Raw genomic sequence first — 27,756 nt, forward strand, 5'->3', positions numbered from 1 at the left:
TCTTATTCGGGTTGAGTCATGCTGGGGTTCTGAAACTGTCTGCTGTCTGAATTTCAGACTCTCCTGGCATGTCTGGAAAATTCTCTTTCATAATTTCATGGAGATAGGCCTCTGTGCCTTGCAAAGCTATTTCATTGCTTTCAGGGATTCCAATGAGGCAGATATTAGCCTTCTTCGAATTATCCCAGGGCTCTCTGAGATAATGATCCATTTTTGCTCTCCATTTGTCTTCTTTTTTGAAAGTTTGGGAGCATTCAAAACCTTTGTCTTCAATGTCAGAAATCCTTTCTTCTGCTTGCTCCACTCTTACGGAGGGATTCAACTGTATTTTTCAGATCTTTGAGGACTGCAAATTCTTGCTTCAATGTGTCAAAATCTTTGGTGGTTTTGTCTTTTTTTTTTTTTTGTAGAGACAGAGTCTCATTGTACTGCCCTCGGGTAGAGTGCTGTGGCGTCACACGGCTCACAGCAACCTCTAACTCTTGGGCTTAATGCGATTCTCTTGCCTCAGCCTCCCGAGCAGCTGGGACTATAGGCATGCGCCACAATGCCTGGCTAGGTTTTGTCTTTAAATTCGTTGAATTCTTGAGACAACTTTTGAATTTCTCCTCGAATTTCCAATTGCATCTTTTGAATTGGTCCTCGAATTTCTAATTCCAAATTTTCCTCCATTCTATTAATCTTGTTTGCAATAGAAATTCTAATTTGATTTCTGACATCTTGGCCATATGTTTACGAATGGGATCTTCAGTTACATCTGCCATATCTTTCCTTGCGGGGGTTGATGTACTCTGATTATTCATGTTACCAGAGTTTTTCCGCTGATAGCACCCCGTGATTATTTTACACCATTTGACTTTTCCCCTGGAGCTTTGCCGAGGAGCTATATAGTGCTACGGCCTGAGAAACTGGGGACCTGTTTGGTGTGGTGGGGCTAAGTGGTTCTGTTTTGTTTTCAGCTGGTCTCTCTCTGTCCGACCCCAGTGAAACATTAGTTAGTCTGGTTTGAAGTCTCAGCTGTGGTGCAATACCAGCAATTAAGTCACCCTGCCCCCCGCAGGCAACAATTGTAAAGGAAAATCAAACCTTCTTACAACCATACACCCAGGGCACCACTTGGATAGTCGTCCGGTGATTGGTTCAGTTCAAAAGGTCCAAATCAATTGTCTCAGTCACCACCTGTGTCAGGTGGAAGAGTTTAAAAGGTCTCCAGCAGAAAGGAAAAAAAAAAGGTCTCTGGCAACTAGATCACAGGGGTCTGGTGACAACTCAAATATGACTTGGTCCGGTGCTCTTTGAGGTCAGGAGGACCCACCCAGCAAATAGATTAGTCTGGGAAGGTTGATGCCTCCTTCCACACTTTGCACCTCTGTCATACCCAGTCACTGATAACCCCGTAGGGCTGTGACCCAGTTGCTTCCAATGAGCAAATACTCCAGGGGTTTGCACCTGCCCGAATCACAAGGAAATCTATGTCTCCTCAGCCAATTGGCCCACAATTTAGACCAGAATCTAAGAGACTGAAGGTAATGAGCAGTATAATTTTCTCCATAAAGTGTTCTTTCTGGCTAGGAGCTCATAGTACTTTTCTAAGTGAATTTCTGTTTTTAACCATGAAGAGATAGCCACTTAAAAGTAGCTGCACTCTGTGCTTAGGCTTGGAAGTAAGGACTGGATAGTCTTTCTCCACTTTGCACACCACGGAACATATACCCACTGGAGGCTGGAATGGACAAGCCAGAAGGTTGTCTGTTTAGGGTTGAGAGAAGCTACTGCAACCCCAATGGTGGCATGGTCTCTGTGCTTCAGCCTACAGGTTAGGGTCCCTTGTCCCCTCTGCCTGGTGCTGCATTTCTGGGGCTGTGTGTAGTAACCCCAAAACTTCGAACCCCAGTGCACAAACTTGGGACCCAGGTTATCCTGACACTGCTATTGCCATAACCCGTACGGCCTTGGCTGCCCAGGGACCTAAGAAGCCACTGAACCATCCAGTCTGAGCTCATGGCCCAAGAAAGAAATCACTTGGTCTTGCTACCACTGGCACCAGCATACACTGCCTGCGGGGACATCAAGAACGGGCACACTCATCCCACTGTGCCACACTGAGGCCTGAAAATTGGCCCAGGTGGTGTCTATTCCCAGCAAAACCTTGCCATAGCTTCCATTTATAACCACACCCTAAACCACCAAGGCAAGCACAGATATCACTGATGCAGTTTATAGCCAAAGAAATCAAATAGAGACTAATTGTACATTTACCCAAAATAAAAACCAAAGGGCCCTACCAAACTGCTGCATATCAGGAGGAAGTTTTCCCCTACAAAACTAAATTAAAACATTGGGAAAAGGGTTTTCTACCACCAGATACACAGATATCTATGTAAGGACACAGGAAATATGATAAAGCAAGGAAATTTGACACTTCCAACGGGACACAGTTCCCCACTAGCATCTCTGTTAAGAAGAAATTTATGAAATCTGGGAAAAGAGTTCAAAGTTATGATATTGAAGAAGCTCAGGAAGATACAATTAAATTCTAAAACAAAATATTATAGCGTGACCCCTGTGGCTCAAAGGAGTAGGGTGCTGGCCGCATTTACCAGAGGTGGTGGGTTCAAACCCAGCCCTGGCCAAAAACTGCCAAGCCAAAGGAGAAAAAAAAAGAAAAAAAAAAATATATATCTATATAAAACAAATCAGAAAAACATTTCAGGCTATGAATGAGAACTTTATCAAAGAGATGTATATCATTAAAAAAGAAAACGAAACAAATTCTGTAACTGAAGAACTCCTTGAATATTTTTATGCAAAATGCACTTGAAAGCTTCAACAATAGATTAGATAAGGCAGAAGAAAACCATCTCAGAACTTGGAGACAGGTATTTCTGAAATAACCTAGTCAGATAGAAATAAAGATGAATGAACAAAGCCTCATAATATATGGTACACTGTAAAGAGAACAAATACATAAATTGTCAGTATTCCCAAAGGTGAAGAGAGAACAAAAGGGTTTGAAAGCCTATTTAACAAAATAATAGATGATAACTTCCCAAGTCTACCAGGAGATTTAGACATCTAGATACAGGAGGCCAAGTGATCCTCAAACAGATACAAGACAAAAATGTTTTCTTTGTGGTACATTGTAGTCCTGCAAACTGTCTAAAGTCAGCAATAAAGAGGAAATTCTAAAAACAAGAGAAAATAATCACTTAAAGGATCCTCCATCAAACTAATAGGGACCTTCTCAACAGAGAGAGTGCTCCTGAATGGCCATTGAATCAATGAATTAATTTCTCAAAGAAACCTTACAGGACAAGAGAGAATGGGATACTAGATTCAAAGTGCTGAAAGAAAGGAAACTGCCACCCCTGGATACATTATTTAGCAAAATTATACTTCATAAATGAAGGGGAAATAACCTCTTTCCCATATGAACAAACACTGAGAGAATTCATCACCACTAGACTGGCTTCATACAAAGTGCTCAAGGAAGTCCTAAACCTGGAAGTGAAAGGCTATCAGTTACGGTCATGAAAACACACGTAAGAAAACAAGGTACAACTATATGCTGTCTGCAAGACATGTACTTTATCTGTAAGGGCATGTAGACTGAAAGTAATGTAATGAGAAAAGATATTACAAACAAATGGAAACCAAGAGCTGCTTGCTGCTCATATCGAATAAAATAGACAAAACAGTTTTTGAGTTCTTCAAAAACAGTGAAGAAAAAGGGAAAAGATTGTTATATAATGATAAAGGAATCGATCAGCAAGAGGATATAACAATTATAAATATGTATGTACCCACCACTGGAGCACCCAAATTCATAAAGCAAATATTACTAGATCCATTATTATATTGGGAGAGATAGACTCTTAAAATAATCTCTCTAATACAATAATACAGGGGTACTTTAAACTGAGCTCTCAGCATTACACATATCTAGACAGTCAACAAACAGTAGAAACAGGGTGGCACCTATGGCTCAAAGGAGTAGGGCACTGGCCCCATATACCGGAGGTGGTGGGTTCAAACCCAGCCCCCGCCAAAAACTGCAAAAAGAAAGAAAAGAAAAAAGAAACAGACAAATGCAGCATGTTCTCACTTATAAATAGGAGCTAAATATGTACACATGGGTATAAAGTATAGAATGATAGACAATGGGGAGTTTAAAGAGTGTTTGAGTAGGAGGGGGTAAAAGATGAGAAATTGCTTAATGTATACAAAGTAGATTATTTGGATGATAGATACACTAAAAGCCTTGATTTCATCTCTACACAATATATGCATGTAACAGAATTATACTCTTACCCATAAATTTATATAAACAGTAGACACTGGACTTAAACTGGACTTTAGAGCATATGGACCAGATACTTAGAGAATAGTTTATCCATTAGTGGCAGCATATACGTTACTCTCTTGAGCACATGGAATGTTCTCTGGGATTGACCATATGTTAATCCATGAAACAAGTTGGAAGAAATTTTTAAAAATTGAAATCATATCAAGTATTTTCTTGGACTATAATGGACTAAAGCTAGAAGTTAACACCAATAGGAACTTTGGAAACTATACTGATATATGGGCATTAAACAACATGCTCCTGAATGGCCATTCAATCAATGAATTAATAAGGGAATTAGAAGAAATTCTCGAAACAGAATGGAAATACAAATATGTTGAAACAAATATGGGACACAGCAAAAAGAGTGCTAAGAGGAATGTTTATAGTAATAAACACCTATGTCAACAAAAATCAACACACAAATTTCAAGCTATAATGAAGCGTCTCAAGGTCCTAGAAAAGCGTGCACAAATCCAACCCAAATTAGCAGAAGAAAATAAAGATCAGAGCAGAACTAAATGAGACAGAGACTAAAAAAACTCAAAGGATTAATGAAATAAATAGTTGGTTCTTCAAAAAGATAAACAAAATTAATAAACCACTAACAGGGAAAGAAGACCTAAATAAGTATGATCAGAAATGAAAAAGGGGACATTACAACTGATACTACAGGTATATAAAAACAACTATATGCTGACAAATGGCAAAACCATGAGGAAAAATAATATTTCTACAGACAACCCATCAAGATCAAATCAAGAAGTAGTAGAAAACCTGAACAGACCAACTATGAGTGATATTAAATCAGTAATAACATGTGTCCCAAAAAGGGAGAGCCCAAGATCCGATGGATGCACTGCCAAATTCTACCAAATATGTGAAAAAGAAGTAATACCCGTGCTCTTCAAACTATTCCAAAAAATAAAATAAAATAATGAAAGAGGAAAGAATTTCTCAGTAACTCTCACTCTATAAGACCAGCATTACTCTAGTATCAAAACCAGACAAGGATACAATAAAAAAAACCTGGGCCAGTATCCCTGCTGAATATAGATACTAAAATACTCAACAAAATACCAGCAAACACAGAAAGATAATAAACCATGATCAAATTGAATTTAACCATCCATGAAAGGATGGTTCAACATATACAAAACAATAAGCACAACATACCACATCAGTAGAATGAAGGACGAAGTTCATATGATCATCTCAATACACACAGAAAATAACACTTGACTAAATTCACACCCCTCACACTAGGCATAGAAGGAAGGTACTTCAAAATAAAGGCTATATACAACAAACCCACAGCTAACATACTAAGTGGGGGAAATTTGGAAGCTTTTGCTCTAAGATCTTAAGACCAAGATGCTCACTTTCACCACTTTTAATCAAAATAGTACTACAAGTCCTAGCCAGAGCAATCAGCAACAAGAATAAAAGGAATCCAGCTTTGAAAAGAGGAAGTCAAAATGTTCCTCTTTGCACACTATCTGATCTTACATCTAGAAATAAGATATAAATCAAAAAACTCCCCCAAGCACTCTTAGAACTAATAAATTCAGTAAAGTTGCAGGATACAAAATGTACAAAAAACAATAGTGTTTCTATACTGCCATAATGAAATAGCTGAAAAAGAAATAGGGAGGCTCCTTTGCAATAACTAATGAAAATGCCTAGAAATAAATTTAACCCAGGAAATAAAAGATCTCTACAAGGGAAATTACAAAACACTGCTGAAAGAAATTGAAGAGGAAATGGAAAGACATCCATGCTTATGGATTGGTGAATTTAATATTATTATAATGACCTTACTGCCAAAAATAATCTACAGATTCATTGCAGTTTTTACTGAAATACTAATGTCACTTTTTCATAGAAATAGAAAAAAATATCCTAAAATTTGTGTGAAGCCAAGAAAGAGCCCAAATAGTTAAAGCTTTCCTAAGAATAATGAACAAAGAAGGAGGCATCATGTTACCTGACTTTAAAACATATTACAAGAATGTTACAAGACTATAGTAACCCAAACCACATGATATTGGTATAAAAATAGACACGTAGACCAATGGAACAGCATAGAGAATGCAGAACTAAATCCACATATTAACTGAGCTTCAACAAAGCTACCAAGAGCATACATTGGGGGAAGGACATTTTCTTCAATAAATGGTGCTGGGTATACTGGATAACCATATGCAAAAGAATGAAGCCAGAATCCCATCTCTCACCATATATAAAAGTCAACTCAAGATGGATTATAGATTTAAACATAGGACTTGAAGCTATAGGACTACTAGAAGAAAACATGAGGAAAACCCTTTAGGACATTGGTCCAGGCAAAGATTTTATGGCTAAGACCTTAAAAGTGCAGACAACAAAAACAAAAGTAGACAAATGACATTGTTAAACTAAAAAGCTGCACAGCAAAAGAAATAGTTGATAGAGGTAAGAGATGCCTCTTGAATGGGAGAAAATTTTTGAAAATTACTCATCCAACAGGGGTCTAATATCCAGAATATATATAAGGAACTCAAATAATTCAACGGTTATTAAAAGCAAGTAATCTCATTAAAAATGGGCAAACTTATTTGGTGGGCTGAAGCAGGAGGATCACTTAAGCCAAAGAGCTCATGGGTATAGTAAGCTGTGATCACATCACTGCATTCTAGCCTGGGTGACAGACCCTGTCTCTTAAAAAAAAAAAAAAAACCTAATCGGGCGTTACGCAATTGCCTGTCGTCCCAGCTACTTGGGAGGCTGAGGCAGAGAATTGTTTGAGCCCAGGAGTTGGAGGTTGCTGTGAACTATGATGCCAGAGCACTCTACTGAGGGCAACATAATAAGACTCTGTCTCCAAAAAAAAAAAGAAACCTAGAGTTCAGTTTCTTGCAGAACAAAATATTAAAAAAAAGGCAAAGCACATGCATGAATAGACATTTCTCAAAGAAGACATACAAGTGTCCTACCCGTTTATGAAAAAATGCTAAGCATCACTAATGGTCAGAAAAAGGCAAATGAAAACAATGGTATATTATCTCACCCTAGTTATAATGGCTAGTATTAAAAAGGCAAAAAATAGGATGTGGAGGGAAGGGAACTCTTAACATACTGTTGGCAATGTAAATTAGTACAGCTGCTATGGAAAACAGTATGGAGATTTCTCAAAAAATTAAAAATAAAGCCAGTATATAATCCAGCAAACCTACTATTGGATATCTGTCCAAAGGGGAAAAAATCAGTATGTCAAAGGGATGCCTGAACTTGAATGTTTATTGCAGCACTGTTTACTGTAGCAAAGATGTAGAATCAATGTAGGGTGCATAAACGGAAGAATGGGAAAAGAAAACGAAGTATGTGTACATAATGGACTACTATTTGGCCATAAAAAATAATGAAATCTTGTCATTTGCAACAAGATGGATGGAACTGGAGGTCCTTATGTTAATTGAAATAAACTATACACAGAAAGACAAGTACTGTATGTTCTTATATGTGAGTGCTTAATAATTTGAGTTTGTGGACATAGAGAAGAGAGTTATCCATACCAGAGATTATGAAGGGTGGGTGTGGGAAAGGAAAATGAAGAGATGTTGGTTAGAGTGACTATACTTAGCAACACTATGTATGTTTCAAAGTAACTAAAATGACCAACAATAGTCAAGTTGAAAAAACAATTAAGGACTCTATCCCATTCACAGTAGTGCCAAAGAAGATGAAATACTTGGGAGTTTATCTAACAAAGGATGTGAAAGATCTATATAAAGAGAACTATGAAACTCTAAGAAAGGAGATAGCTGAGAATGTTAACAAATGGAAAAATATACCATGCTCATGGTTGGGAAGAATCAACATTGTTAAAATGCCTATACTACCCAAAGCAATATATAATTTCAACGCAATCCCCATTAAAGCTCCACTGTCATACTTTAAAGATCTTGAAAAAATAATTCTTCGTTTTATATGGAATCAGAAAAAACCTCGAATAGCCAAGACATTACTCAAAAATAAAAACAAAGCAGGAGGAATCACGCTACCAGACCTCAGACTATACTACAAATCTATGGTGATCAAAACAGTATGGTACTGGCACAAAAACAGAGAAGTAGATGTCTGGAACAGAATAGAGAACCAAGAGATGAATCCAGCTACTTACCATTATTTAATCTTTGACAAGCCAATTAAAAACATTCAGTGGGGAAAAGATTCCCTATTTAACAAATGGTGCTGTGTGAACTGGCTGGCAACCTGTAGAAGACTGAAACTGGACCCACACCTCTCACCATTAACCAAGATAGACTCTCACTGGATTAAAGATTTAAACCTAAGACATGAAACTATAAAAATACTAGAAGAGAGTGTAGGGAAAACCCTTGAACAAATTGGGTTGGGCGAGTTTTTTATGAGAAAGACCCCCCGGGCAATTGAAGCTGCTTCAAAAATACACTATTGGGACTTGATCAAACTAAAAAGCTTCTGCACAGCCAAGAACACAGTAAGTAAAGCAAGCAAACAGCCTTCAGAATGGGAGAAGATATTTGCAGGTTATGTCTCTGACAAAGGTTTAATAACCAGAATCCACAGAGAACTCAAACGCATTAGCAAGAAAAGAACAAGGGATCCCATTGCAGGCTGGGCAAGGGACTTGAAGAGAAACTTCTCTGAAGAAGACAGGTGCATGGCCTTCAGACATATGAAAAAATGCTCATCATCTTTAATCATCAGAGAAATGCAAATCAAAACTACTTTGAGATATCATCTGACTCCAGTGAGACTAGCCTATATCACAAAATCCCAAGACCAGAGATGTTGGCGTGGATGCGGAGAAAAGGGAACACTTCTGCACTGCTGGTGGGAATGCAAATTAATACATTCCTTTTGGAAAGATATATGGAGAACACTCAGAGATCTAAAAATAGATCTGCCATTCAATCCTGTAATTCCTCTGCTGGGCATATACCCAGAAGACCAAAAATCACAACATAACAAGGATATTTGTACCAGAATGTTTATTGCAGCCCAATTCATAATAGCTAAGTCATGGAAAAAGCCCAAGTGCCCATCGATCCACGAATGGATTAATAAATTGTGGTATATGTATACCATGGAATACTATGCAGCCTTAAAGAAAGATAGAGACTTTACCTCTTTCATGTTTACATGGATGGAGCTGGAACATATTCTTCTTAGTAAAGTATCTCAAGAATGGAAGAAAAAGTACCCAATGTACACAGCCCTACTATGAAACTAATTTGGGACTCTCACATGAAAGCTATAACCCAGCTACAACTTAACAATAGGGGGAAGTGGGAAAGGGAGGGTGGTGGGTAGAGGGAGGGGGATCAGTGGGATCACACCTGTGGTGCATATTACAGGGGTATTTGCGAAACTTGGTAAAGGTAGAATGTAAATGTTTTGGCACAGTAACTGAGATAACGCCGGAAAGGCTGTGTTAACCACTGTGATAAAAATGTGTCAAATGGTTTATGAAGCGAGTGTATGATACCCCTTGATCATATCAATGTATACAGTTATGATTTAATAAAAAAAAAAAAAGATCTAAAAATAGATCTGCCATTCAATCCTGTAATCCCCCTACTGGGCATATACCCAGAAGACCAAAAATCACACCATAACAAAGATATCTGTATCAGAATATTTATTGCAGCCCTATTCATAATTGCTAAGTCATGGAAAAAGCCCAAGTGCCCATCGATCCACGAATGGATCAATAAATTGTGGTATATGTACACCATGGAATATTATGCAGCCTTAAGGAAAGATGGAGACTTTACCTCTTTCATGTTTACATGGATGGAGCTGGAACACATTCTTCTTAGTAAAGTGTCTCAAGAATGGAAGAAAAAGTACCCAATGTACTCACCCTTATTATGAAACTAATGTAGGACCTTCACATGAAAGCTATATCCCAGTTATAACCTAAGAATAGGGAGAAAGGTGAAAGGGAGGGGAGGGAGAAGAAGGGGGATTAATGGGATTACACCTGCGGTGCATCTTACAAGGGTATATGTGAATCCTAGTAAATGTGGAATGTAAATGTCTTAGCAAAATAACTAAGAAAATGCTACAAAAGCTATGTTAACTAATGTGATGAAAATGTGTCAAACGATATATGAACCAAGTGTATGGTGCCCCATGATCATACTAATGTACACTGCTATGGTTTAATAAAAAAAATAAAAAAAAAATACAAAGTAACTAAAATGGAGGACTTGAAATAAAATACCAAGAACATAAAAATCACAAACACTTAAGTTACCGCAAATACCCTGATGTGATCATTATACGTTCTCGTATGTAATACTCACACATACCCTATTAATATGAAAAGTATTTATCCATAAAAAAGTTAATAGCTTTTGTGACTCGTAATTGGGGTTTAGGTAAAAGAATGCAAATGTTTAACAAGGATAAAAGATGGTACATATTCAAACAGTTAAAATGCAAATTGACAAATGAAAATTAAATCAAGAATTAGAACTTAAGAAATCTAATAGGTAGACATCACTACAAATCAGTTAACTATCTTTTTTTTTTTTTTTTTCTGTAGAGACAGTCTCACTTTACTGCCCTCGGTAGAGTGCCGTGGTGTCACACGGCTCACAGCAACCTCCAGCTCTTAGGCTTATGTGATTCTCTTGCCTCAGCCTCCCGAGCAGCTGGGACTACAGGCGCCCGCCACAACGCCCGGCTATTTTTTTGTTGTTGCGGTTTGGCGGGGGCTGGGTTTGAACCCACCACCCTCGGCATATGGGGCCGGCGCCCTACTCACTGAGCCACAGGCGCCGCCCTCAGTTAACTATCTTATGAAATACCTATAGTTCATCACTTTGGAATAAGTTGGTAGCTTACGCTTTGAGATGTCAGTATAGTAAAATGCATTTTTCTGTTTGGGATAGGATAAATCAGAGCAAGAGTTTGACCAAACAAACAGGAAGGGTCTCAAGGTGATTGTTCCAGGGCTGAGGCCTTGGCTCAGAAAGCCATCAGGTTCCTAGGTCCTTTGTGTGCTGACTCGTTTAATATTCTGGTACAATGAACATAAGCACTGCCAAAGGGAGCTGGGGAGGGCCACCATAAGGTGTAATAGGCAGGGAGAATGTCATTGAAAGGTGTGCTAGTTAAATTTTTGATGATGGCTGCTAACATTTTGGGCGTCTTGTCATACTGCCAGAACATTGGAAAGGGGGAAATATCAAAAGATTTTCCAGCTAAGTTAGTCTCCCTTGCTAGAAAATCATAAGCTTTTCAAGAAATCTCAACAGGCAGACTGTGTATTGGTGTCAGTGACAGGAACTGTGTTCCATGTCATTGCTGTCTGGAAGGCAGCTAGGAATACATGTTCAATCTGCCTGTTTGAATGCTGAAAGATTTCTCTATTAATGATGTTGTGGGTCTTTTTCTAGGTTCCTCTGGCTACTCTGTCTCTATATATATGTGTAGACACTCCCAAATGTATGTAATGGGGGTCATAATCTGCGCTAGTCTCACCCCTGCTGTTTTTGTTGATTACAGCATGAACTCTTCTATGGCAACATAAGCCTCTATCACAATTACCTTATAGAGTAGTTCTTCAATGAGTGGACTGTTATTTATTCAGACAGTCCTCTACTCATGACCTTAGGTAGCAGTTTCTATTTATTTTGATAGGAAAAAATGATAACTTTATGTATTTAGAAATGTTCACATTTGAATCCTTGTATTAAACTATGTACTTCTAAAAATTAGCAATAATTTTTATTTCTTAGGTGCTATTCTGTGAACTAAAGTATATGTAGGCTTTTTAATCATCGACTTATCAAAGGTTTTCAAGATCAGAGTTCTAATATGCCCAGCTATGAAAATGCCATTGCTATAAATATTGCCAGCTGCCGTTAAAAAAGAACTCCTTTAATTTGTCCTGAAAGGGGGCATTTTCATCAGATCCTAAGCAGAGCAGTAGCAAACGGGTTTCTCTTGTGCACAAGTGTATAGCCTCTTTTGTTTAACTCTCATTTGTTTAAAAATCTTAACTTTGAATTTTGAAGAATGAATATGAATCGTTTCAATTTTATATAATAGTACATTTACAGTATTGAAGTTAAAAAGATAAAAATGTCCATAATAATGTATATATCTTGGATTTCTTTTCAGTTCATATACTATATATGGAAAATTAACCCTTTGTTATTACTGTAGGAGACTGATAACTACAACCTCTGGGTTTATTAATTTCAAGTCATCTTTGCAAACTTCAAACAGCAATGGCAAGAACCCTGTACACGTCTACTAAAATGTCTTTCCTCTGTTGTTTTTGCCTGTGATTAATTGTGATTAATTCTACTTTTGACTTTCAGACTTTTTTAACTCTATCATTACAAGATATGGCAAGTCGTGTGCAGTTATCTGGACCTCAAGAGGCAGAAAAATACGTTCTGCACATGGTAGGTATGTTTTCGTTTAAAAACAAATTAGTGGATTTTTGTCCTTATAAAAGTTACAGATGTTTATTGTGTAAAATATCAAAAATGAGAAAGTCAAGGGGGAACTTTCAAGGGCAAAAACTATTAACATATTGGTCTATTTCATCAGTCCGTGCGGTTTTCTAGTTGTAGTGTACTTGCGTGATACACATCACGGTTATGTCCTATTCGTGTTCCTTTTTCATTATATTTACGTATTTTCATTATCAGAGTTTTTGTAAACCTCATTTAACACCCAGAAAATATTTTGGATATACAGAGCCATAAAGGAAGTAGTATGACCCTCTGCTGACCTGTGATGTGACCCCAGGCTGTGCCTGTGTATACATCAGGGGACCACAGGCCTTGCTCCACTGCATAGTGTGCTCAATTGCTTAGTGATGTCATTGATTTATGTTCTTGCTTAGCCCTTACCTCCTCGAGAGCTGGTGTTGGTCATTGATTATACTGAGAAGCATTGACATAAAGGAGGCTAGAGCACCCACCCACCCACATATTCAGCACCCAGCTTAAGAAATAAAATATTACCAGCATGCTCACCCTCATCTTCATCACTTCCCAGTTGTGTCTCCTGCTTTTAGCTCCACCCTAACCAGGCTGTTTGGATAAGCATCATTTAAATGACCAGATAATAGCCCACTAAACTAAAAAATTAAAATCTACCTACATATTCAGTTATGTAAATATATAGCTCTGATCTGGTTTCAGTCCACTGAAAACAAATGTGTTCTCAGCCCATGGCATATACGACTTCATCTGATATCCCCTATGATTTCAGGATTAGGAGTAATAAAACTAGTTTTCCACATGATAATGAGGTATTTTATTTTGATAGATAGTTTACAAATGTTCTGAAGGGTTTTTTTTTTTGGTCCCTCAACATACTCCTCAAAACATGCACATACACACCAAACAAGACCATACCTATCTGACTTCATTAGTCTTGGAGTGTCTGCTGAGAGCACCTTGCTACTCACACAGGGCTTGCACAGAGTGAGTGAGTTAGCTACAAACTCTTTCCCCAAGAAATTCGCTCACTCTTCAGTGGTGAATAAGAAGAAACACATGAGAGATTATGATACTACTCAGGACATACAAGCTAGCAAAATGCTTTGAAGGAGTCAAGGGGTGAGGGAATACATTTTGAATGCCGTGTGACCAGTCCAGGCACCCTGACAGGCTCTGAAGCTGTGGTTCTCAGCTGGGGTGAGTGTGTCTGCCAAGAGACATTAGACAATGTCTGTGGAGACATTTTTGGTGGTTACAGCTTAGAGTGATACTGGCATCTAATGGATACAGGCCAGGGGTGCTGCTTAATGTCCTGCAGTGCTCAGGGTAGCCCCACATAACAGAATTGTCTGGCCCAAGATGTCAGTGCTGCCAGGCTTGAGGAAACCGTGCTGTGGAGAGAAAGGTCTGTAAGGGCAGAGATTTTTTTTTCCTAAGTAAACCTTTGGAAAGTACACTAAGTGTGCAGTTAACCACATTTTCACTTTGGAAAGTACACTTAAGTGTGCAGCTAACCACACTTTCACTTTCACATCTTTTACTTAAAATTTAAAGTAAAGATGTTGGTGCCACCAACGTGCCTGTGCCTCCTTCCAGCCCGGTCTCTGGCTGGAAAGGTTGTTATTATTCTGGCTTCAGACGTCCTAGTTTAGTTGTTTTTGAGCTTTTTGTAAACAGAAACATTTTAGTCTGTATTTTGGGGAATCTGACTTTTTTGCTCAGCATTGTGAGGGTCATAGTAGCTGTAGTCCACTGGTTTTTCAGGACTATTATATTTCACTGTATGAGTATACCTCTCCCTTCTACTTTGGTGGATGTTTCGGTTTCCAATCCTTCCTTCCCTTTCTTCCTTCCTTACCTTCCTTCCTTCCTCCCTTCCTCCCTTCCCCTTCCCCTCCCTTCCTTTTCCTTCATTCCGTTCCCTTCCCTTCTTTCCTTTTCTTCTCTCTTTCTTTTTTTTTTAAGAGGTCTTGCTCCTGTCACCCAGGCTAAAGTGCAGTAGTGAGATAGTAGCTCACTGTAATCTCACCTCAACCTCCCGATAAGCAAGGACTATAGGCACATACCACCGTGCTTGTCTAATTTTTTAATTTTTTTGTAGAGATGGGGGGTCTTGCTATGTTGCCCAGGCTGGTATTGAACCTCAGGCCTCAAGCAATCCTCCTGCTTCAGCCTCCTGAAGTACTGAGGTTATAAGTGTGAGCCACTATGCCTGGCCGATTTTCTTTTTGGTATATTCCATCTGATTTATAGAGGCATCTCTGCGTGGTCACATAGAGAATATGCATTCTTTTTTATATGTGTTGGGCTTGTTGGAATTTTATTAAATAGTATCTGTCCCTGCTACAGCTAGAGGAGGCCAGTTTAGAAAGCTCAGTTCCACTTCTAACCAATGGATGAATCATTATTGTACCATGGAACCTTTTGTTAGGAATAAAAAATACCTGTTTGAGACTTTTGTTGCCATCTCACTTTTTAACTTCAGGACAGGATTGACTTTATGGACAGGATTTGGCTTTGAGGATCCTTCAAATAAATCCTGAGTCATTGATATAAAGAACATATGTCTTGAAACTACCATGGAATCAGTGGTAGTTTTCTCAAAGCATCAGAAGAGAGTTTCCACAGGGGTGAAATGAAAATGTGTTAGGTTTCATTCTTTAAAACGTAATGGCGGCTCAGCGGCTAGGGGGCCAGCCATTTACACCAGAGTTGGTGGGTTCAGATACAGTCTGGGCCTGCCAAATAACAGTGACAACTACAACAAAAAAATAGCCGGGTGTTGTGATGGGCACCTGTATTTACAGCTGCTTGGGAGGCTGAGGCAAGAGAATCGCTTACACCCAAGAGTTTGAGGTTGCTGTGAGCTGTGATGCCATGGCACTTTACTGTCGGTGGCATAGTGACACTGTCTCAAGAAAAAGTAATGGCAATGTAAGTTATATCTCAATGAAGTTGATGTGTAAAAATGCAAGGGAGTGGCGCCTATAGCTCAAAGGAGTAGGGTGCTGGCCCCATATGCTGGAGGAAGTGGGTTCAAACCCAGCCTCAGCCAAAAACTGGAAAAAAAAAAAAAAAATGCAAGGGCACCTAAAAATTGTGCTTAGTGAAGCCAGACACAAAAGTATATGACTCCACTTATTCAGAAAAGGCAAATCAATAGAGGCAGAAGGTACATGAGGTTGTCTTAGCCCAATAGGGGATTATGGGATTAATCAGAACCTTTAATAGCTCCGTGCTTCTGTTCAGAAGGAGAATGCTGGTATTTTTAAGACAGGAGTTTGCCCACCTGCTTGCTGGCAAATTAATAAACCTCCCTTTCTTTCTGGAAAAAAAAAAAAAAAAAAGGCAGATTAGTGGTTTCCAGGGGTTGGAGGAGGAGGGAATGGGTAGTGACTGCTAATGGATATGGGGTTTTCTTTTGGGATGATGAAAATGTCCTAGAGTAGATGAAGATGGTTGTACAACATTGTGAGTGTATTAAATGTCAATGAATTGCTCAGTTTAAAATGGGTAATTATGTTATATGGATTTTACCTCAATAAAAAATGTAAAGATTTGGCTCAGTGCCTGTAGCTCAAGTGGCTAAGGCGCCAGCCACATACACTGGAGCTGATGGGTTTGATTCCAGCTCGGGCCCACCAAACAACAGTGACAGCTACAACCAAAAAATAGCCGGGCATTGTGGAGGGTGCCTGTAGTCCCATTTACTTGGGAGGCTGAGGCAAGAGGATTGCTTAAGCCCAAGAGTTTGAGGTTGCTGTGAGCTGTGACAGCACAGCACTCTACTGAGGGCGACAACTTAAAACTGTCGTAAAAAAAAGAAAATGTAAAGTTTGTGTATATCAGTTTTGTACCTCTTAGCATCTATAACGGTGCCTAGGAAATAGGAGATGTTCAGTTAATACTTGTTGAATAAACAGTGATTAAAACTACATGTTAATTTATGAACATGTTATTTTCTCTGCTTTTCCCTGATTATATTAAGTGACTAGATATTCACATAGTGTTTGAGTCTAAGCTACTTTCCTGGTTTCTTTTTTCTTTTCTTTCTTTTTTTTTGTAGATAGAAGATGGCGAGATTTTTGCAAGTATTAATCAGAAGGATGGTATGGTCAGTTTTCATGATAACCCTGAAAAATATAATAACCCAGCTATGCTTCATAACATTGATCAGGAGGTAAACATGAATGCCAAGTTGTGACTTTTTTGTTGTATTTGTAATAATCCTATGCTCCAGGATCATTTTAGTTTTAAGTACAGGTAGTTTCCAATTAATGAACAGCTTAGTTCCTGGGACGTTAATTTCAAAATGGGCTGCTTAAAACTCTTCTAGATTGTATGGCTGTAAAGAAATGGTAGATTAGATATCGCCACAAGCACACCAAAATCTACTTTAACTCCAAAAACACTTGAAGGTTCTAGTATAATTTTATCTATACCCTATCAATACTTCCAACATAAGAGCCTTGTTTCTGTGGTGAAATGTCTGCAGAGGTACAGGTGAGGAGGCCAGGAAATGTCTCCTATATCAGGAGCTGTGGGAGGTGGCTAGAGAAGTTAAGGAGAAAGCCCTCCTCAGAGGCTCCCATCAGGCAGCAGCACAGGCCATAGGAGTGTCTCTGAGGGCGAGCTGCTCTGAGTGCTGGGCTGGGTCCTTGTTTCTTAACTTTGAGAAGGGAATACTACCCCGTTTCCCCGAAAATAAGACAGTGTCTTATTTTAAGGTGTGCTCCCAAAGATGTGCAAGGTCTTATTTTCAGGGGACATGTTATCTTTCCTGTAAGTAGGTCTTATTTTCGGGGAAACGGTAAATCTCAGAATCCTTAAAGCAATACACAGTAACATATTTCCATAATACTTTTGCAATTTTTAAATGAAAAAACAAACCCTGAAAACTAAGTTGTTTTGGTAACTCATTTGATGGCAAAATGTCACCTGAAACAATGTATAGTCTTCATTTTCCTCATTTAATATGAATATGCTTCAGTTTCACTGCAAAAGGTACCAACGTGTGTTTGATTATGGGCTGCTGCCTAGAACTTGCTGGGATGTTAGGGAATGTACCACACTTGTTCTGTATTAACTTCCTCATTCCAGAACCCATCTAGCCCCAAGGGATTTGTGAACCTCCACAGCATTTACGTTAATAGTCTAGGTTAAAAAAGATTCATCTGACCAAAACCTACTGCTCACCACATGCCAATGTGCCTGTCGTTCAGATGCTGAAGTGCATAGAGCTGGATGAGCGGCTGAAGGCCATGGACCAGGAGATCACAGTGAACCCTCAGTTTGTGCAAAAGGTGACTATGGTTCCCCTCAATATAAGAAGTGGGCTGGGTGGAAAAGGAGGGGTGTTGCCACACCAGACACGGGAACTTGGCTTCAGGTTATTAAATATTCCTTGAAAAGTTTTATCAACAAGTTCTCAGAAAAATACTCATTTTCAAATGAAGGCTTGGAAGTGTGCTTAGGGATGTTTAGTGTGGTGTCTGCTTTCATTTTTCACAGGGTGGCTTTCCCCTGGGAGGGATAGGGACAGTATATGATGTGCTTGTTTGGGGCTGGGGTGGCAGGTCCTTGGCAAGGGCAAACATGAATACATTGCCTCACTCATCCCCTTTACAGAGTATGGGCTCGCAAGAAGATGATTCAGGAAACAAACCATCCAGTTACTCCTGAAACTGACATCTATCTTGAGTTAAGCAAGAGAAACTATCACCTTGGCCGGTGGCAAGTGTTAGGAGGGCAGCAGGGAAGACCATGCCTATATCACCTGGACACCAATAAATAAAATTTTGTTTTGACATCGTCAGTCCTATGTGCTTTCAGAAAACCATTTTCTCTGCAAAGAAGGAAAAAAAAAATTCAAACTTTAAAGTCTGTTGTGGATTTATTTATCCTCAGATTATTGTTGTTCTCTGCATTAAATCTACTTTTTTGTTTTAAATTGCTTGAACATTGATGTGTTTTTTGTATCACTTTTTTCCCTCTGAAAACTTTTTAATGAACACATTTATTATGGACAGAAATAGTTGGGTTTTAGGAATTTGGGGGAGATTTGAATCTAAAATTTATTATCAGCATCCTGAAAAAAAAAATCAACCTGGGAGAGTCCAAAGAGACCTGAGCTAATTTTTTAAATTAAATGTGTATTTTACTGAATGTAAACTTCCAGTATACGTAACAGTTCTAACAATTATAACTTTACAGTATGAATTGTGCATTATGAGATGCTTTTGGCTCTAAATACTTTCTAACCTTTGGTATGTGCATTTGTGGTTTTGAATGTCTTTTTCCTTCTCCATTTCTGTTTTTAAGAGGCGAATGGGTCCAACTTTTCCTTCTCAAAACTTTTCAGGTAAGTTGCAGAGGTGCATTTTGATGATGTCCAGGGCCACATGCCAATGGCCTCCCCCCATAGGATTGGGATTCACTGGTTTAGCCTTGGAGTGCAGTAGAACAGATTAAAGTGTGGTCAGATTAAAACACATCAAATTTGGTTTTTAAAAAACAACACTCACTTTTTTTTTTTTTTTTTTTTTTGTGGAGAGACAGAGTTTCACTTTATGGCCCTTGGTAGAGTGCCATGGCATCATACAGCTCACAGCAACCTCCAACTCCTGGGCTTAAGCGATTCTCTTGCCTCAGCCTCCTGAGTAGCTGGGACTATAGGTGCCTGCCACAGCGCCCGGCTATTTTTTGGTTGCAGTTCAGCTGGGGCCAGGTTTGAACCCGCCACCCTCGGTATATGGGGCTGGCGCCTTACCAAATGAGCCACAGGAGCCGCCCAACACTCACTTTTTAAAATATTGCAAGCGGTGTAGTAAATCACATTTTCATTATTCAAAAAAGAAATTCTTAAATCTCATGAGTCATTTGAAAAGCCCTAATAGAGACCAAATCTAGGCCTTCCAGGCTATATGTTCTATTGTAAGTACTCTGCATAGCTGCACGGAAGTGTAAACCCATAAGTAAGTGGATATGGCTGTGTTCCAATAAAATTTTGTTTATACAAAAGTAAGTAGTGAGCTGGATATGACCTGAAGCCTGTAGCTTGCTGACCCCTCACTCTCCAATTCCCTAGCTCTCGAGTTAGTGCTGCTTGTGGGCTGCATTGTTTTGACTTGTTCACGTGTACCTGCGCTTAGGAAAGTGAAAATAGGTAATGGGATTTTATCTTTTATTTGGGTAGTGAATTATGAACCCTGTTTTGTCTTTTAAAAGCCAAAGTCATCTGAAATGTGTTTGAGAACTCAGTAGCTGACAATTACAACTTTATGAGTAATTTGCCTGAGCTTCTAATGATATGGACACTGTTAGGATTTTTTCCCAGAGTGGATTCATTAAAATACCACCTTGTTTGGAAACTTTGAACTCAGCAGAGGTATGGTGTTTGGAGCCTTGTCCTACTACTGCAAACCACTGATCTCACCCCTCTGTCTCAGAGTTTGAGGGGAAGTGCTGGTCATTGTCTCTCAGCTTACCCCCTTCCATGTTCTGTTTTTGTGATTCTCTGGCTAGTTCTTTACAAACCAGCAGGAAGGGGACTGGACTTTGGAAGGAGAAAGAGGCAGCACCTGGTTTCTGCTTCTGTTTAGCAGAGTGGTCCAGGAAGGATGATTCTGGTGGCAACAGTTGTTTATAGTTTCCCCCAAGCTCCTGGAATTAGCCTCAAGACAGCACCTTAGAGATACAAAATTCTATTAATCCCAGTCTGTTCCCTGAGAGATGGTATTTGCTTACTTGCAGTTATTGCCTCAAGAAGACTCTTTTTCTAATACCTGGTTGATGCCTGTTAAGTCAGTGGTTTCTCTCCTGACCAGTTAATTTTGAAAATCTTACCAGGTGAAGGAGATACATGGCCTCATTTGTTAAAAAGAATAGAGTATTTTGGGACTTCACACCTGCTGCCCACCAGAAACATGTCTGGGCTTTGTCTTGTTTCTGGAAAGTTACCAGACTCTTGTTTTCTGCACACATAGTTAAGATAGCCATAGCTGTTCCTTTGAGTTAATTCTCAGCAGCAAATTACTTTGTTAAAATGCTTGTTTATGAATAAACCTGTGCCTTTTTGATGGTGCTAGAAGATGGTAAGTTTGCACTCTGGGAATTACGGAAGTTTCTGTGCTCCAAAGATCTAATTTTGTGTTGGTTCATTAGTGGACCTACCAATTCTCTGAGGATTTTTCAAGTTTGTCTTTTTATGGTACTCTCAAATGTTAGTACTCTGGATTAAGAAGAATAACTAATGCTCTCAGAATCCAATACTTGCATTATATTTGTGTTTCTACTTAGATTGCTGCCAAGTGAACCCTGAAAGTGACAATTGAGAGGTTTAGGGGTAGAGTTTGGGTGAGGGTCCACAAGAAGGAGAGGAGATTAGTCTAGGGATTAAAGAAAGGCAGAGTGGAGCCTAACCAGCATTATAGCACCCCACTCCTTAAAAAGTGTGGAGTTGTGGAGAAGAGATTCTCACAACCCTGATGAGATTAAAGCCATTTTGGGAAACAGTGAGAGAAAGCAGATCAGAACCCAAATGGCATGACCACAGTAACCTCCTCTTTGCATTCCTAGAATGCTTCAGGGGCCAGTGTCCCTGGGAAGCATCAGAAAGCAACCTCCTGCCCTGGTCCGAGTTAACACCCCTGTGGAAGGGAGTGGTTCTAAGATTGGTCCCTAAAATAGCATCATTTACTCTGAAGAAAAAAGATGACTTCCCTCACCTCTCATAACCCCCACCCGCATTCCAACTACACAAATGAAGGTCTCTTGAAACTGTGAGCTGGGAGCTGATTCCCGGTCAGACTGCACTAGGCCTTTTCTAATAAAGCCTTTTCTTGAGTGTAGGACTGGCCTGTCCTTGCAGACTCTTATCGAGATTCTACCCCCAAACCTCTCAAAAATGTTTAGGGTTTTTTTTTTTGTTTGTTTTTTTTTGTTTTTCAATTTTGGAAACAAAGTCTCACTATGTTGCCCAGGCTGGAGTGCAGTGGTATAACTACAGCTCGCTGCAAATTCAAATTGGCCTCAAGCAATCCCAATTTAGCATCCAAGTGGCTGGGATTATAGATATGTGCTGCCACATCTGGGTAATTTTTATCGATTTTTCTTTTTGGAGAGATGGACTCTTGCTACATTGCCCTGGCTGGTCTCAAACTCCTAGCCTCATGTGATCCACTTGCCCGTGCCTTCCTAAGTGCTGTCGCTCATGTGTGTAATCCCAGCACTTGGCTTTAACTTTTAATTTAAATTCCTAAATGGGTATTCTTGGTCTGAGAAACCTCCAATATGGAATATTTTGGTATAAATTCTTCTTTAAAGAAATATTTGGTTGCACGCTTTTGAAATGACAGTAGATCTTTTATAAACCAAAGACTGGTACCAAGGAGCAATAAAGTAGTGGAATTTTTCTGCTGTGTAGATGGGAACTTTACTTTGTTTAGTTAAGTCAAAATCACAGGCAAAGTAAGAGCATTACTGTGAAAGAAACCAACTAGTCTCAGTAGCAGAACAATGCCCAGGTAGTTCAATCAAAGACAAATACTTGTACTTTTCAAATGTAGTGATTTGTTGGTTTTCATTGGTAAACCTACCTTGTTCAGGTTCCCTCCTCTGTCTATGCCAGTGGTCAAGTTATATTCCAAGTCTCTCCTACTGGTGCTTTTTCAAAGATGAAGTTTTGAGTTTGTTACTTCAAAGTTTCTAGGTTGCAACTTGAAATAGTAGACAATTTGTGAGAGATGTTATCTGCATGTAAGTCTGAGCAGTTGAAAAGGGATCCCAAAAAACTGGGTAAATCAGATATTTGTGAATGAGAAAATGTAATGGCTTTCGTTTCAGGTAGTTGAATTACTTAATGATGGTGAATAAAGACAAATCCTGTTTTCATCCTTTCCTAAAATCAAAGCTGAAACCAGAGAACTTTCACTATTTGCAAAAGGCATTTAATAAGTCTGAATTCATAGATTGGATTCATAGTTGATTATTAGACTAAAAAGAAATCACTTGACATTTCACATGTAGCCAATAGTAGATTCAAACACAAACGGCCCAGCAGTTCAATTCTAATTGGTAGAGGGAGGTTAATGTTTAAAAGCTTACTAAAATTGCTATGGTTAAAAAGGGCTAAATTAATCTTAGTGGCCTTTTTAAAAAAAAAATTACTGGACTACTTGCAACTGGCTGGACACTTTATATGCAGAGCGATTGTCTAATTACCTAAGATCTCAACTTAGAAATTGTGTATGAGTTTCATTTTTCATTACTACTATTGCTTGCTGCCTTTTAGCACTTGGCCAGACTTCTAAACTATTAAACACATCTGAAATCACAGAGAATGTTTTCTTCGTTGTTGGAAGAAATTAAAGCTTTTAGTTATTTTTATAATGGGGAATCTATTGTAATAACCTTACACTAATGAGATGTGATTAAAAATACTAGATTCAATTGCTTACAAATGAAACATCCCTTCTTCCTGAATCTGAAAACTGTGAGTAAGCAACATGGTAGTTTGGCTTAAAGATAAAGCCCAACTGTATCCTACAGCCACATGAGAGCATATGGTAAGGTCATATCTAAAAAACTTTAAGAGAAATTTCAGAGTGAGTTTTTTTTTTTAAATTAAATCATAGGTGTGTACATTAATGCAATCACAGGGTACAATGTGCTGGTTTATATACAATTTGAAATATTTTCATCAAACTGGTTAACATAGCCTTCACAGCATTTTCTTAGTTATTGTGTTAAGACATTTATATTCTACTTTTAGTAAATTTCACATGTACCCTTGTAAGATGTACCGTAGATGTGATCCCACCAATTACCCTCCCTCCACCCATCCTCCCTTCCCTCTCCTCTTTCCCTTTTCCCATATTCTTGGGCTATAATTGGGTTATAGCTTTCATATGAAAGCTATAAATTGGTTTCATAGTAGGACTGAGTACATTGGATACTTTTTCTTCTATTCTTGAGATACTTTGCTAAGAATATGTTCCAGCTCCATCCATGTAAACATGAAAGAGGTAAGTCTCCATCTTTCTTTAAGGCTGCATAATATTCCATGGTGTACATATACCACAATTTATTGATCCAAGTGAGTTTTGACTTATCTTTACCACTTGGCTCTAGGTCCTGGCAACTGATATGCCAGAGTAATCAGTCAGTCTGGAAGCTCAGCGGTAGTTCAGCCTCTTGGTTTTAGCATTAGTAGGAAGAAGCCAGAAATGCATCTTCAATTCTGATGGAGCCTGTTTCAGTAGGGGAAAAATATTTTGGACTCTGTAAGTGCCAGGCAGTAATCTAGCCAATGCTTTTGGTAACATTTCACATAGTTCCCATTACTTGATAAGCACTGAATGTCATTTGATGGCAATTTTTGGACATTATTGTCAACTTCACTTTCTGACCATCGCTGTTGAGTTTCAATTGGGTTTCCCACTGATAATGTGGGGCACACATTCTGGCTTCCAAGATGTCCCATTTGTTGAATGTCCTTGAAAGTTTATACCCTGTGGGAGCCCAGTTTAATTATCCTTTGGTACAATTCACTGGTGCAAAGATGATTTGGCAATAGGTTTATAGGTTAATTTGTGAAAACAACTCCAAAAGGTAAGTGGCTGAAGCCAGTTGTATTGGGAAGGCTATTAATGGCATAAATTGAGCCCAACTGTGGTGAATGCGCATTGAATTTTGGTGAAAATGCAGGGGTTGAAAAACCTTCATGTGAGAACGTCATTAGCCTCTCACCATGGAAATAAAGATAATCTGAGCAAGGTGTTGGCTTCCATTAACAAACTAAGAGAATTCCTGGAATTAAAGTACCAAATGAAAAATAATCTTGTTCTTGGCTTAAACCCTAACAAATATTAGGTTATTTTTTTTTGAGACAGAGCCTCAAGCTGTTGCCCTGGGTAGTGTACTGTGGCATCACAGCTCACAGCAACCTCCAACTCCTGGGCTTATGCGATTCTCCTGCCCGTGCCTCCCAAGTAGCTGGGACTACAGGTGCCCGCCACAATGCCCGGCTATTTTTTTGGTTGCAGGCATCGTTGTTTGGCCAACCTGGGCTGGATTTGAACCTGCTAGCTCAGATGTATGTGGCTGGCGCCTTAGCCGCTTAAGCCACAGGCGCCAAGCCACAAATTGGTTTCAGTAAGGCCTACCACTAAGAAAAAATGGGGAAAAGCAGGGTTATAAAAAAGAAAAGAGAAATAAAACTGTCCTCCTGATTGAAGCAGTGGAATGTCTTAACACAATAAGAAAATGCCATGAAGGCTTATGTTAACCAGTTTGATGAAAATATTTCAAATTGTATATAAACCAGCACATTGTACCCCGTGATTGCGTTAATGTATACAGCTATGATTTAATTTAAAAAAAAAAAAACTCACTCTGAAATTTCTCTTAAAGGTTTTTAGATATGACCTTACCAACATATGCTCTCATGTGGCTGTAGGGTACAGTTAGGCTTTATCTTTAAGCCAAACTACCATGTTGCTTACTCACAGTTTTCAGATTCAGGAAGAAGGGATGTGTTACATTTGTAAGCAATTGAATCTAGTATTTTTAATCACATCTCATTAGTGTAAGGTTATTACAATAGATTCCCCATTATAAAAATAACTAATAATCTAAGCTTTAATTTCTTCCAACAATGAAGAAAACATTCTCTGTGATTTCAGATGTGTTTAATAGTTTAGAAGTCTGGCCAAGTGCTAAAAGGCAGCAAGCAATAGTAGTAATGAAAAATGAAACTCATACACAATTTCTAAGTTGAGATCTTAGGTAATTAGACGATCAGCTCTGCATATAAAGTGTCCAGCCAGTTGCAAGACATGAACTATTAGTCTAATAATTTGCTCCAATGAAAGAATCAATTATTAAGCAGTATAGTAGATTAATTATTGGAAAGGAAAAGTTATAATTGATTTGGTTAGAAGACCAAGTATAATATTTCTACCAGCCTAGGAATTAAAGAATACAATAGTTTCTATAACTTTTTATTACAATAGAGGGGTATTATCATGTTATACTGTATTATTGTTACCACATATTAGCCATTATAGTATTATTATTACCATACATGCGCTGTTAATCAAAGATCCAAGTTGCATACAAATCTGATTTAAAAGACATTCTCAGGAATGTATCTCGTCTGTAACCCAGAGCCCATATATATATGTACACACACATTTTTCTAGTGACATATGCTTGCCTAGGTATATACTGGGCCTTATAGTAACTATATTTATTGAGAAGGCTTAATTGCTGGGCCTTATAGTAACTATATTTATTGAGAAGCTGACAGACTATTTTCCAAAGCCCTCATTCCATGGACAGCCTAGATTTAAAGACTAGAAATAAGACAGCTAAAAGGAAATGAATACATGTTATACCTGAGAACAATAACTGTATGCTGGGTAAGCTTTGAGGCATGAGATAACTTGAATTTTAAGGAGCTGAGCTGAGATGCAATTATTCCAGGAGATCTTAAAATAGTCCTGTTTTCAAGCCAAGGAGACTTTTGAAAATTCACCATGTTACATAGTTTCTTTAATCTGGAAAAAGATGAAATTGATGAGCTCTCATTGATAGTTCTGAAGCCTGGCTTGGCAAGGCCCCTGAGTCTCAAATGATAAAACAAATTAGTATCTCACTCATGGTTTCTGCCTTTTCTCCCCTTAATATTTAGGAAATATTTTCCTATTGCAAGGTTACATGAATGTCTATATTGTCTTCTTATATTTCTAGGGCTTTGTTTTGAAAATACAATCTTTTAAAATTTTATTTTATTTTTATGTATTTATTTTTTTGAGACAGAGTCTCATTATGTCATCCTCGGTAGAGTGCTGTGGCGTCACAGCTCACAGCTACCTTGAACTGTTTGGCTTAATCAATTCTCTTGCCTTAGCCTCCCAAGTAGCTGGGACTACAGGCACCCACCACACTGCCTGGCTAGTTTTTTGTTTGTTTGTTTGTTTTTGGTTGCAGTTGTCATTGTTGTTTAGCAGGCCTGACCTGGGCTTAAACCTGCCAGCTTCAGTGTATGTGGCCAGTGCCCTATTCATTGAGCATATAATGTTTAGTCATGTGGAATTTGTTTCGTAGGAAATTTTTTTGAATTTATTTTTTCATTGTTCAGCAAGTTGTCCCAATTTTTTCATTGAGTAATTCACGTTTTCCTGTTGATTTAAAGTGCCAACTAGTTCATCCCCATCTTAAGGACTGCTACCCAGAGAAGACCCTTGCTCTCTTTTTCTTACTGTTACTTCTCTCTGTCATATTATATGGAATATAAAATTAAAGGAATTTTGAACATCACCTACTTCCTTGGCTGTGGAAACTGAGACACTGGTCTCTCCAGTAGTGGTATTATGGATACTCAGTTCTTCATGCTATATTTGTATTTTTAAATATAATTTTGTATGAGTCAAAAACTTACAAAATATAGTGACAGTCTTTATGTCATTATAAAAGTATCAACAGGAACATATAATAATTATGAAGATGTATGAACTCGGCATAAAACACCTAAATGTATAAAGCAAACATTGACAGATGTGAAGGAAAAAAGCACACAGCAATATAATAATAGTAGAAGGTTCAGTTTCCCACATTTAGTAACGGATAGATCATCCAGGTGAAAAAATCAGTATGGCAACCAGTAGACATGAACAACATTACAGACCAAATGAACCTAATAGACATTCAAAACTTCTTACTTTGGGTGGCACTTGTGGCTCAGTGGATAGGGCATCGGCCCCATAAACTGAGGGTGGCGGGTTCAAACCCAGCCCTGGCCAGCTCAAATAGTAGTGACAACTGCAACAAAAAATAGCTAGGTGTTGTGGCAGGCGCCTGTACTACTTGGGAGGCTGAGGCAAGAGAATCACCTAAGTCCAGAAGTTGGAG

At 38.6% G+C, this 27,756-nt stretch overlaps 1 protein-coding gene across 4 annotated transcripts in view; it reads left to right on the plus strand.

The window, feature by feature from the left end:
• Nucleotides 1-18,793, plus strand: part of COPS3 (COP9 signalosome subunit 3) — a 43,659-nt gene extending 24,866 nt beyond the window's left edge. For 3 of the 4 annotated variants that reach the window (XM_053568431.1, XM_053568432.1, XM_053568433.1), the window contains 4 exons: nt 12,709-12,795; nt 16,910-17,023; nt 18,066-18,146; nt 18,472-18,793. In XM_053568431.1, the coding sequence (XP_053424406.1) occupies nt 12,709-12,795; nt 16,910-17,023; nt 18,066-18,146; nt 18,472-18,525 (336 nt within the window). In that variant the 3' untranslated portion in view covers nt 18,526-18,793. Of the gene's footprint in view, nt 1-12,708; nt 12,800-16,909; nt 17,024-18,065; nt 18,147-18,471 lie in introns of those variants that run through there. The other variant, XR_008375472.1, reaches the window with a different exon arrangement.
• Nucleotides 18,794-27,756: the final 8,963 nt, after the last annotated feature.

The sequence above is a fragment of the Nycticebus coucang genome, chromosome 18, assembly GCF_027406575.1.
Source record: "Nycticebus coucang isolate mNycCou1 chromosome 18, mNycCou1.pri, whole genome shotgun sequence".
In the NCBI taxonomy this organism is placed as follows: Eukaryota; Metazoa; Chordata; class Mammalia; order Primates; family Lorisidae; genus Nycticebus; species Nycticebus coucang.